Source organism: Podarcis muralis, chromosome 8, assembly GCF_964188315.1.
Source record: "Podarcis muralis chromosome 8, rPodMur119.hap1.1, whole genome shotgun sequence".
Lineage (NCBI taxonomy): Eukaryota > Metazoa > Chordata > Lepidosauria > Squamata > Lacertidae > Podarcis > Podarcis muralis.
The window spans coordinates 24,064,294-24,076,803 of NC_135662.1; the positions used below are offsets into that span (position 1 = coordinate 24,064,294).

Sequence of the window (12,510 nt, forward strand, 5' to 3'; positions counted from 1 at the left end):
TGACTCTGGGGTTGCGGCGCTCATCTCGCTTTATTGGCTGAGGGAGCCGGCGTACAGCTTGCGGGTCATGTGGCCAGCAGGACTAAGTCGCTTCTGGCGAACCAGAGCAGCACACGGAAACGCCGTTTACCTTCCCGCCGGAGTGGTACCTATTTATCTACTTGCACTTTGACGTGCTTTCGAACTGCTAGGTTGGCAGGAGCTGGGACTGACCAACAGGAGCTCACCCCGTTGCGGGGATTCGAACTGCTGACCTTCTGATCGGCAAGCCCTACGCTCTGTGGTTTAACCCACAGCGCCACCCGTGTCCCAACAGAAATAATAATAATAATAATAATAATAATAATAATAATAATAATAATATTTTTAAAAAATAATTTTTACCCCGCCCATCTGGCTGGCTGGGAAAGAACACACAACATAGTAACACACACAAAACAATGTTGTTGGACTTCCATTTCCACACCTGGAAGGCCACAATTTGTCCACCTCTTCTATTAACTCCGACTTACCTCCCAACCAATCTGCTAGCAAACTAGCTCCGAAGTCCAGTTTTAAGGCATGTAAAATCTCTCTCAGTGGTCATCTAGGATCAGCCATCAGAAGGAGGGATGGAAAAGCGAGGCATTCCATTGGCTGTGTTGAGAGACCAGCTCTCCTCTCCCTGACCTATTACCATTTCAGCTGGTTGAGATAAGAACCTTGTAACTTTAAGAACTGTTGCCTGAGGTTGCTTGTTTCTCTTCTTCTTTTCGTGTTGTGTCTTTTAGATTGTAAGCCTGCAAGGGCTGTCTTGTTAGTTACTGATCTGGTGTAAGCTACTCTGGGAGCCTTTTCTGCTAAAGAATGAGGGAAGAATGCATTGAGTAAGTTGCTTTGGGGTGCATTTTGTAATGAAAACGCAAATAATAAGTGCAATAATAAATAAAGACTCACGAGTCACAACTGATTTAACTCCTGCTTTTTCCAGAGGACAGCACCCATTTAGTACTGGCTATAGACACATGTAATTGGATTCAGGAGACATTGTATGGGGGTTAATCTGTGATCAATTTCTTGATATCTGAAACTACAAGAACTTCCAGGAAGTGCATTAAGGTGGTATAGAATTGAATTTGCAAATTGCTTTATCAATTAATCAGTGAAAACACATTGTTAAGCCACTACAAAAAAAAAACCCCTTAAGTCTGCTGAAAAGTACAATTAGCAGCTAATATAATTAATGTTGACTCTCACTAAACCTGAGCAAGTATTAATTACTTCACTGCAAATTCTAAAATAATTCCTAGGCTGCCAAAAGGGATGTATGATATATTTCCCCCACCCCCACCCCCAGTGGCACAAGCTGGCTTTATATTAGAAACCTCAGTTCCATAACAAATTGTAATCCTTTTTACAAAGTAAGTTGCTCAGCTGGAAATGCCTTAATCTGAATACACTTAAATGCTAAAGATCCCATTTCTATACAGATTCAGTCATAGTCACACATGCTGAGTGTGAGGCCAGATATGTGTCCTTTAAATGGCACAGAGAGAGAGAGAGAGCAAGCAGGCACACACCAACGAGCAGATCAGCGATTACACTGCAAAGATGTAACAGGAAGCAGCACCGCCCCAGCCATGTCCAACAAGCACGAGAAGGATCCCTATTCACACATAGGGTAGTTTGACCCTGTCAGCGATTGCTGCATGGAAACGGTGCCTCACACAGGACTGGCCAAAATGGTAGAAATGGGAATCCTCCTTTGCCTTTCTTGTCTCCCTCTCTGTCAACTTATAGCTCCTCTGGGTTGTATCTGATGCTAGGCCCAGCCTGCTCTAGTGGACTAAAACCTGGGGACTACAGTGGTACCTCAGGTTACAGACACTTCAGGTTACAGACGCTTCAGGTTACAGACTCCGCTAACCCAGAAATAGTACCTCGGGTTAAGAACTTTACCTCAGGATGAGAACAGAAATCGAGCGGCGGCAGCAGGAGGCCCCGTTAGCTAAAGTGGTACCTCAGGTTAAGAACAGTTTCAGGTTAAGAACGGACCTCCGGAACGAATTAAGTTCTTAACCTGAGGTACCAGGTTTGGGGGAAGCCATGACTGTTAAGGTGGTATAAATGTTCTTTAAATGTATGGTATGGATGTGACCCAGGTATCTACCTCCCCGCCCCCTGTTATTTTCCTGCTTAAACAGTTACTACTTGTAAAGGAATGGGATCGTTTACTTGGCTAAGTCTTCACTTTGGTCTTCTAAGAAAACAATGTAAGCCATAGACTGGCCTGTGGTTTATTTTCTTCTGTCATTCTCCAGGTTTGGGGAATTTTGCATTCAGGGCGTCCAGTTTGCTGCAGTTTTGATAGATGAGTGCTTGGCTCATTCTTTTAAAATAGTTTCCATATTTCAACCCAACAGTTTCACTGGCAAAATAAAGTCTTAATGAGTCATCATTTTCTAAACTCATGGTGTGAGAAGTTTCACTGTAGCATTGTTATTCTATTGAACTGGGACAGTGACTTCATGCTAAACTTCAACATGTTTTATTTGTTAAACCCATCTTAATCAAAGCACTTGAATGCATTTAAAAGCATTAATGAAAATTTCTTCCAAACAATGCAATAAAAACAGACACTGGTCTCTGTTGAGCCATTCATTTTTCGTAGTAAAATGCAACGTTGAGAATATTTAAACCCATTTCTGCAGTTTCAACGAAGCCTAGCCTCAGTCAATAATCAAACTATAACAGGGAATAATCTGAAACTAATTTATGTGCCCCAAATGTGACTAATGGGGAAAAGTCATATCTCAGCATCAGGGCATGTGTCCTGTGTGCCCAAGGGTCAATCCTGCCTGAAACTCTGGAAAGCCACTTATGGGTGTCTGCAAAAGGGGGGGGGGCATTTGTCATACCCCTTCTTGATGAACCATAATCTCAATAGTTCAAGCTTTCATTTATTTAGAAGAGGACGTTTCTAGCACCTGTAGAACCTGAGATACGAGGAAAATGTACAGCCATTATTCTTCTCGGGTTTTTAAAAAGGAGAAACTTTCAGTGTTTTTGTCACACCCGCACCCCGTAAAAATTCCTACAGATGCCCGTGAAGCCTCCGCCAACCCATTCCAAAAATGTAGAACTAGGTGGAGCAATGGTCTGACTCAGCAGATGGCAGCTTCCCTGTGTTCCTGACTAAAGCTGGAGGAATCTGTGAGCTGGAGGGAACTTGCAACTCCTTTGGGCTAGAAGTTAAAAGGATAGTTGGTTTAGGAATCCAGGGAGTTTTTTGTTTTAATACCAAAGAAATTAATTCTTGCCATTGGCCAAAAGAGCAGTGAGGAAAAATCTAAGGCGTTTTAATTTTTTTAACTGCCTTTGGAATGAGGCTTGCATTTGACATCGTCCATCAATCGTGCGGGAAGACTAGGGAACCACCCCCGACTCCTGACTGCTGAACCGCATCGCAGTTGCCGCTCCTGGGTTCAAGCCGGTAAGTGGTCCTTATTTTCCCCACAAGGTTTCTGGCAATTTCCACACATCTAGGTGAGGCCCAGGTCAGATAATCCAAGTACATATCATTTAGAATCACAGAACTATAGAGTTGGAAGGGACCCTGAGGGTCATCTAGCCCAACCCCCTGCAATGTAGGAATCTTTTGCCCTATGTGGGGCCCAAACCCATGACCCTGAGATTAAGAGGAGCATCTCCACCCCATTGTTCAGTCTGGACACTGAGGTCCAGCTCTGAGGGCCTTCTGGTGATTCCCTCACTGCGAGAAGTGAAGCTACAGGGAACCAGGCACAGGGCCTTCTCAGTAGTGGCGCCCTCCCTGTGGAACGCCTTCCTATCAGATGCCAAGGAAATAAGCAACTGTCTGACTTTTAGAAGACATCTAAAGGCAGCCCTGTTTAGGGAAGTTTTTAATATTTGATGTTTTATCATGTTTTTAATATTTTGTTGGGAGCTGGGGTATAAAAATAATAAAATTTATTATTATTATTATTATTATTATTATTATTATTATTATTATTATTAATATAAGAGTCTCATACTCTACTGACCAAGCTATCCCAGTATATATGGGTTATATACTGGGATGGCTTGGTCAGTATATAACCCATATATACTGTACTAAAACTCTACCTGCTGTACTATTTATATACACTTTGAATTCAACCATTCTGTGGTAAAATGGGATTAGGATTTCTTGGGGGGGGGAAATCAGAAACACAAACTTCTCATTTAACCTCCAGCTGCCTCAGGATAATTCCCCACGCCCTCAATTATTTCACCCACATCTGTCACTCACATTTTTCTTCTGAGGACATGGCTCGAGAAAGATTTAATTTGTAAATAATGCAAGTCTTTCTAGTTTGATGAACGTATTGACTTTTAATACAGAGGCATAAATAAGGAGAGATCCTACCCTAGTGGGTAGAGCACACAATTGGCATGCAGAGAGTCCCAGGTTCAGTCTCTGGAATTTCCATTTTTAAGAGAGTCAGGCGGCACCTGATGGAAATACCTTTCTCTGAGTCCCTGGAGAACCACTGCCAGTCAGAGTAGACAAATACTGAGCTGGAAGGGCATGTGGTTTGACATGGTCCAAGGCAGCTCTCTATGTGCTACCTATCAAAACACTAAATCCAACAAATCACAAGTAGGACCATTAATTTGCGTGAATACACACAATCATTTAACAAGTAGTAGCCTTACCATAATGTTCATGTAAACCATTTGGTAAACTGGCAGACTCTATGGTCCTGCCACACCGGAGGGTAAATCACACCACACTTCTGCACCTGCTCAGAAATAGGAGTAATCAGGAGTAGTGACTCAGTCCTTTTCACACAAGTTCTTAAATAGGAAAGCTGCCTAATCTTGCGCCATGATCCAAAGCTCTGCAAGGATCCTGATAAGCACCCAGAATTACTCATGTTGGTAAGAGTCATGTCAGAGTTGGGGGATGTTTTGGAAGTGTGTGAGCGCAGAAGAATTTATCCCCCAGATTGGGGATGTGTCCATGATGTAGAAATAAGTCTTGCTGAAATCAGTGAGACTTATTTCCACGCAATGTATGGTGTTGGAGTATTTAGCATTAAACATTCTCTGAGACCACCCAGACTCCAGGATACAATGCAAACAACTTTCAATCTAGTTGAATGCTGATCTAATATGGTTTGAACGCTGTCGCAAGCTGAGAGAGGGCCACCAGCTGAGAAGGTCACAGCATTTTTCAACTTCTGGGTTGGTGAAAGCATGGACTCAAAGCGTAGTGCCAACATCTCTTTAGCCTTGTGTATGTGCAGGGCTGGCCCGAAATATTTTGCTGCCTGAGATAAAGGACAAGATGGTTTCCTCTCTCCTTTCCTTGTACAAAAGCTGACTCGACAGGCGCTTGAATCTTGTTTCATCATTGGTAAGCTTATAGCATCCTCCATATCCTCTAAGAGGATGGTGGCAGTGGCAAGACAAACCATGGAGCATATGCCATTTCCTCTAGCAGAGGAAAATGGCTGGGAGCATGACTCACTTTGTCTAATGGTAGGACTGGCCAACATATATATTATGAAACTGTAGTGTGGAACCGCCTCCCCTAAGAGATCACTTAGGTTCCTTCAACCAGAATTTTTAGATCAGTGGTTCCCAAATTCCTCCCTGCCCCCAGGACCACTTGTAAAATGCTGAGGGTCTTGGACGGCCAGTCAATTGTTTTTCTGCCAGTTGTAGCAATTGTAATGTTCTGTGTTAGATGCTGTGTGATTTTTTAATTGTCTTTTTACTGTGGATCACCCGAATGAACTTTGTGGACCAGTGGTGGTCCATAGACAACAGTTTGGGAACCCTTGCTTGAGATAATTGTTTGAGGCTACAGTCCTATAACCACTTACCTGGAAACAAGCCCCATTGAACTCAGTGGGTGTTACATATGAGTAGAGACGTATAGAACTGTGCTCTCTTTATGGGTATGGTTTATTTGTTTCATAGTAAGCCTCTTGAAGGGATGCGGGTGGCGCTGTGGGTTAAACCACAGAGCCTGGGACTTGCCGATCAGAAGGTCGGCGGTTCGAATCCCCGTGTCGGGGTGAGCTCCCGTTGCTTGGTCCCAGCCCCTGCCAACCTAGCAGTTCGAAAGCATGTCAAAGTGCAAGTAGATAACTAGGTACCGCTCCGGTGGGAAGGTAAATGGCGTTTCTGTGCGCTGCTCTGGTTCGCCAGAAGCGGCTTAGTCATGCTGGCCACATGACCCGGAAGCTGTCTGCGGACAAACGCCGGCTCCCTTGGCCAATAAAGCGAGATGAGCGCCGCAACCCCAGAGTCGGTCACGACTGGACCTAATGGTACCTTTACCTTTTTTAAGCCTCTTTTGAACGTGAATTCAGGTCACGTTAGAAAATGGCCTCCCATTCAAATGTTAAAATATAATGTGTCCTTTCCATCCTTCTCATTGGAACCTGCGGCTCCCTCTCAGAAACAAGGAGCATAAGAAAAGCCTGCTGAATCAGGCCAATTGCCCGTCTAGTCCAGCATCCTGCTCTCACAATGGTTGACCACCAAACACCTGTGGGAAACCAGCAAGCAGGACCGAAGTTCAAGAGCACTCTCTGTGTCTGTGGTTTCTAGGAACTGGCATTCAGAAGTATATGCCTCCCACTGTGAAAGCAGAGAATTGTGTCCACAATACTCTGTGGAGGCAGAGTATAGCTAGTAGCCACCGATAACATTATCCTCCATGAATTTGTCTAATCTATTTTAAAGCCATTCAAGTTGTCAGCTTGCATATTACATTGCTGCCTTTACCACTGGATTTGGTGTATTTCTTTTTACTAGTCAGCTGTAAGAATATCTTCCAATGTTGATCCCTTAGCTCAGGCATTGAGTGTGTGTGTGTGTGTGTGTGTGTGTGTGTGTGTGTGTGTGTGTGTGTGTGTGATGTAAATTCTGAGCATGAAAGATTATACTGAAGTTAAGAGTTGGTATCAGTTTCCGATGTCTAGGAAGATTAGGCCTTAAATATTTCCTTCAGCACAAAAGTGGGTATTTTCTTTCTTTTTAAGGCTCTTTTTGAGAGGGTGACCTAATGCATGTTTCAGGAGCAGGAGCTGATGGGAGATAACATTTTGAAATCTGTCATCACAGATCAGTTCCTGTGAACGAGAGTCTTATCAATGACACCCAGAAGAAATAAAAATATGCACTTACTGGATGGTCTTGGAAATCATTCTGTCTGTCTTGGAAATCATTCTGTCTGTCTATTTATCGATCGATCCCCAACATTCTGTCACTCTCTCCCAATATTCTATCACAATTTAGGGTAGGGGTTGCTGACAATTGCTTCCCATTTCTTCAGAATAATCAAACTCAATTGAAGCTGCACAATTATGGTTACAACAGCTTTGCTTCTCATAAACAGGCAGTGATTCCCCAAGTGAATTCTCAATTAACTAGTAAAGTATGATAGCGGCAAGTGGTTTTGGAAATGCAATCTGGGTGTTATAGCTGCTTTATAATGGTCTTAAACAAAGGAGTGATTTAACTGTGTGGCCTTTTTACTGTATCACAAGCGTGCATGGAACTGGGAAAGCGACATTTCCAGCTTTGCAGGTGATTTGTTTCTGTAGTCTTCCTGGAAATATTCTTTTCGGTTCTCTCACAAGGACTTCCAAAGCAAAATATGCATGTGACAAAGAAGCTCAACATCACCAGCACTACACGTCATGGAGACAAATACAGCTGCATAGAAAAACCAGGAGGCTGTTTCTATGCAGCTAGACGAAAATGCACCACGTATCGTTCTGTAAGTAAACTTTATATTCTTCACAATTGCCAAAGTAAGTTCATTCCCACAACCATTTTCCCCATTAGGTGGCCCTTTGCATGTGATGGTACTTATGTGCACCATGGCTTTGTGATGGGTTCAACACACTTCCAATTGCAAGCTAGCGCAAGCTGAACAAACTTCAAAATGCATGTTGTCTCTAAATCCGAATGTACGATGAACCATTCACAAGACTCAAGTGCATATGAATTGCTACTGAGAGATTACTGCCAAAAAAAGGATGGTGGTGGAGGAAGAATGGTTATGTGGACCTGCCCATGGTGCTTAATGGATGATATTAGATGCCGGGGTGAGGAAAAACAACACACATAAATACACCTCTTGGTTTTCCATCATGCAAACTGGTCTTAGAACCAGAGTCTAATGCAGTGAATCATTCAGACTTAGTTCACTTGGGGTGCTCCTGCTCATGTTTGTGAGACTGGCCATAAGAGATTTAACTTTGTAGGCATAGTAGTCCCTTAAGTTGACTGAAGGGACAACTTTCATCCCATCCCCAAAATCACAGCTCCTCATGGCACTTTCTAGCTGCTTTTGGCGCCTGTAAAAGTGGGAGAACTTGTTGAAGATGAGTGTGATAGGGAGGACCACTACCAAGATGCCAGCTAGGATGCATGCAGAAGCTGTCAGCCTGCCTGCCGTGGTCACTGGGACAACATCTCCATAACCAACTGTGGTCATGCTAACTGTAGCCCACCACCAGCAAGCAGGGATGGTCTCCAGGGCCCTGTTTTCCTCTTTTTCAATTGTGTAAGCCACTACAGAGAATATAGAGATTCCAACAGACAGGTACAGCAGGAGAAGCCCTACCTCCTTGTAACTATACTTGAGGGTGGCTCCAAGAGATCTAAGGCCTGTTGAGTGCCGTGCAAGTTTTAAGATACGGAATATCCTCATCAGTCTCAGGACTTGGGCTACTCTACCCAAATTAGCTAAAGCAGGGCTACTTTCCACCACCAAGTTAACAATTAAAGTGATGTAAAATGGAAGGATGGACATTAGGTCAATTAGATTGAGTGCATGCTTAAAAAACTTCAAGAAGTCTGGGGCCACGGCAAACCTTGCCACCAGCTCAAAAGTGAACCACGCAATACCAAAATGTTCCACAATTTCAAATCGAGGGTCTTCCTCAGAGTTCCCATTGCTACTAACAATCTGAAAGTCTGAGAGGCTGTTGAGGCACATGGTTACTATGGATCCAAGAACAACCACGATGGAGAGGATACTGAATATTCGGCTCAAGACAGAGTAGCCAGGGTTGTCTAAAGCTAACCACAGCTGCCGCCTGACTTTCCCAAAGGGTTGCTTGTCAAACTTAGCAGCATCATTGTAGAAGGCCAAGATCTCATCAAAGGAAGAGGTGGTACTTTCCTGATCACTGTGATCTTCCCATTTTTCTTGGTCTGGTTCCATTTTCCTCCCATGGTAGCTGTAACTGCAGCAAGAATCAATAAAGAATTCATTGATTCCCCAATATTCAATTTCCTGACTGAAGGAAAACACGCAGAGCTCACCCATCACGTGCAGCTTTCCAGTGTTATAAAAATGCAACACATAAGGGAAAAGTTCAGGGTTCCTGTCAAAGTAGAACTCGTTCTTAGTGTCGTCGTAATCATCACAAAGCTCTAGAATCGACTCCTTTGAATTGCAGCTCAGCAGTTTACCCAGCCTCGTTTCAGGGAATCTCAACAATGTGTTGGATCTCATCTTTTTCTTAAAGCCTCCGACATTGATGCTGATTTCACTGTCTTCAAAATCAGCCTCTGATAAATCCCTCAGACTCAGCCCTGTCATAGTGAGTGTCTTCCAAATCTATATGGGGCAGGGAGAGAAGACCTATGGAATAATTAAAGGAGGCATTCAGTGTTATCCAGTAGTGAGGGGATTCTTAATTCTTCCTACCCCCACTCTTTTGTGTTTAATTTGGGTCAAAAAATAGTCTTACACCCAAAGCACCCCACACATATTAACAGATTACCATAAAGAGGATCCGTTCTTTAAGGTGTAGCTTTTGTTCTCCACTACAGATGAGGGGATCGCTTAATGTGTGCTAAATCCACAAATGGACACCCTGTGCTTCCTTGGCCCTTTCCCCTCTTTTTCTTTTCGTGCACATCCTCTGGCAGTGCTGTAACTGGCACAATACCATGCATAGCCCTTGACTGCCACAGCCCCTCCTTTAGCAAGAGTGGAGCTGCTGGAAATAGGGCATGGATTTTAATGGTTGGATGGGCAGCCAAAACAGCTCCAGGTGACAGACTAGCAGGCGTCTTCCCCCAAAGTCTGTAGCGCTGGCGAGTGGAGTGAAGGCAAGCCTCTCTTGCTGCCTTCGCTTTACCTCCCAGATACCTCTCAGTAAGCGTGCGGGTCTTTCTCGCTCTCCATCATAACAAAGGGCGAGGAGAGACAGTGGTTTCCGACGGCCAACTCCCCAGGTTCGACCAAAATAGGAACCCCCGCCGTTTAAATACTCATACCCCCGTTTACCTCAAGAGCTGCTGTTGCTGCTGCGACCCCGTTTGGGAGCGTGAAACTTCCCCCAGCACCACTCGAGCATCGCTGGGGCGGGGTCCTTCATCCAGGCTGAAGATGTCTTGGCTCCAGGAACCGATCCGCCGCCTAACCTTTTGTGTGATGGAAGTAGGCAGACAGCCCCTTTCCCGGAGAAGGTGTCAGCGGGCGTTGCTCACATCCTGGAGCGCCTACAACGCCCGAGAGTTGAGCTACTACCAAGAGCGAAGCCGCGGCGCCGTGGTGCTGAATGGACAGCTCCTCTCCAGCCGCGCCTCCCGACTCAGTTGAAGGCGGCGGCGGCGGCGGCAGCAGCTGCTGCAGCAGCAGCAGTCATGGCGACCACCGGCATCCCCCCACACTTTCCAGGCAAGCCATGCCTGAGGATTGAACGCCTCCCCGCACCCAGACCCAAGGTGGGCGCCGCCTGCTTCTTCCTCCTGTCGGGCTGCAGCTGAGAGGTACCTGAGGAGGGGATCCACAGAGCGATGCGCTCCATGTACACCTTTCCTTAGGGAAGTCAGGTTTTGCAGGGGCTCCGCGTGCACAAAAACTAGCCTGGCTCTGTGTCTTGGGACTGAATGGGACCGATCGCTCTAGAGCGACTGCAGCCACCACCCACCTACCCACCTGTCTCCCCTAACCCCACATCCCCGTGCAGATTGCTAATAGTCATCATAATCATAATCCACAATACCTACAGTCAACATCCCCCCCTACACCTTTTTTGCTCTAAAGGTCGAAGTTCGCAAAGACATCGTGCTCCTGGGCCACGGGAAGGGACGGGGCTGCTATTGGCACCGCTAGCAACGAGGCGACACTATCTGACGGGCGCTCACTCGATCTGCGCGCAGGCAGGGAATGGGCGTGTTGTGTTGGCGAGCTGACCGACAGAGGACCGGTCGCCTGCGGGCATCGATGGTGGGGAAAAATAGGGCGCGGGCAGGCAAGGCAGCCAGTCCGTACGTGTGCGAGGGGAACCGATTCCTGCCTGAGTGTGGGGAGGGGGGTGCCTTTCCTCTCCCCCACCTACACACAGCTCTGTCACAGATGCCAGCCTCCTTCTGTATAGATAAGAGTATCTGTCGTGAGCAATGCTTTCATCACAGGATGAAGCTCTCTTGCCCTCAGTGGCGATCGAGCCCATCGCGCTGACGCCCCAGAGCCAGCGAGTCACGCTTCCGTGTCCAGAAATTGCCTGCTTTGCAATGCTTTCCCGTCTTAGCAGGGAGATCCGCGAGCGTCTCGTCCGTTTTCAGAAATGGACCCTTGCCGAAACGGATTGGCAGCTGGTTCACAACGCCTCATGGTTCTCCCTCCCTCTCCAGTGAGCTCGCTGTTCTCACAATCCTTGCGCATTCAGAGGTAGTCCGCACACTCGGGACACCGGCTGGCCACCTTTCCTATTCACTTCTCTCTCTCTCTCTCTCTCTCTCTCTCTCTCTCTCTCTCTCTCTCTCTGTGTGTGTGTGTGTGTGTGTGTGTGTGTGTAAGCCATCACACTACCACCAGATGTTCAGCCAGATGTTCAGGTGTCTGAGGGTGAGGTGGTGATGTTGCATATCAAGCGGGGAAAGTGTCTGACCTCCAGGTTCAGAGGCAGCCTATGCCAATCACAGATGTTTTTGAGACTAGGAAGGTTTCAGCTTCTCAGAGATACCTGTCTGGTCACTGTTGCAAGGGTGTCGCATTAGACCAGTCATTGCCTATCTGGTGCCCTCAGGATGCTTTGGATTACAAAAGCATTCCATAGAAAATGCCACCACATCTCTCCCTTAGCGGGAGAGATGGGAAGCAGGGCTCAATCCAGCAGTTCTGCTGTGACAGACCAGCTCCATCAGGCACTCTGAACTCTGCCTGCTTAAGAGTTGGTGTTTGAGTTCTTATTCCCTCCCACTCTTCGCTTCCTGCCCCTTTCCCCATGTGTGTCATTTGTTTTAGCTTGTAAGCCTGTGGGCAGGAACTGTCTTGCTTTAATTGGTGATATGTATGCCACTCTGGGGGACACGGGTGGCGCTGCGGGTTAAACCACACAGCCTAGGACTTGCCGATCAGAAGGTGGGCAGTTCGAATCCCCGCGACGGGGTGAGCTCCCGTTGCTTGGTCCCTGCTCCTGCCAACCTAGCAGTTTGAAAGCACGTCAAAATGCAAGTAGATAAATAGGTACCGCTCCGGAG

The 12,510-nt window shown here is 46.1% G+C and overlaps 1 protein-coding gene across 2 annotated transcripts; it reads right to left on the bottom strand.

Annotated features, from left to right (window-relative positions):
• Positions 1 to 7,776: 7,776 nt before the first annotated feature.
• On the bottom strand, positions 7,777 to 11,525 carry KCNS2 (potassium voltage-gated channel modifier subfamily S member 2). Of its 2 annotated transcripts, none has more exons than XM_028736418.2 (2): positions 11,056 to 11,525; positions 7,777 to 9,658 (listed from the first exon to the last, which is right to left on the bottom strand). In XM_028736418.2, exon 2 carries the CDS (start codon positions 9,614 to 9,616, stop codon positions 8,183 to 8,185), a length of 1,434 nt encoding a protein of 477 aa, XP_028592251.1. In that variant the 5' UTR covers positions 9,617 to 9,658; positions 11,056 to 11,525; the 3' UTR covers positions 7,777 to 8,182. The 2 variants fall into 2 exon arrangements, with proteins under 2 accessions (XP_028592251.1, XP_028592250.1); XM_028736417.2 differs by having other exon boundaries at positions 10,310 to 11,523.
• Between the last annotated feature and the right edge of the window lie 985 nt (positions 11,526 to 12,510).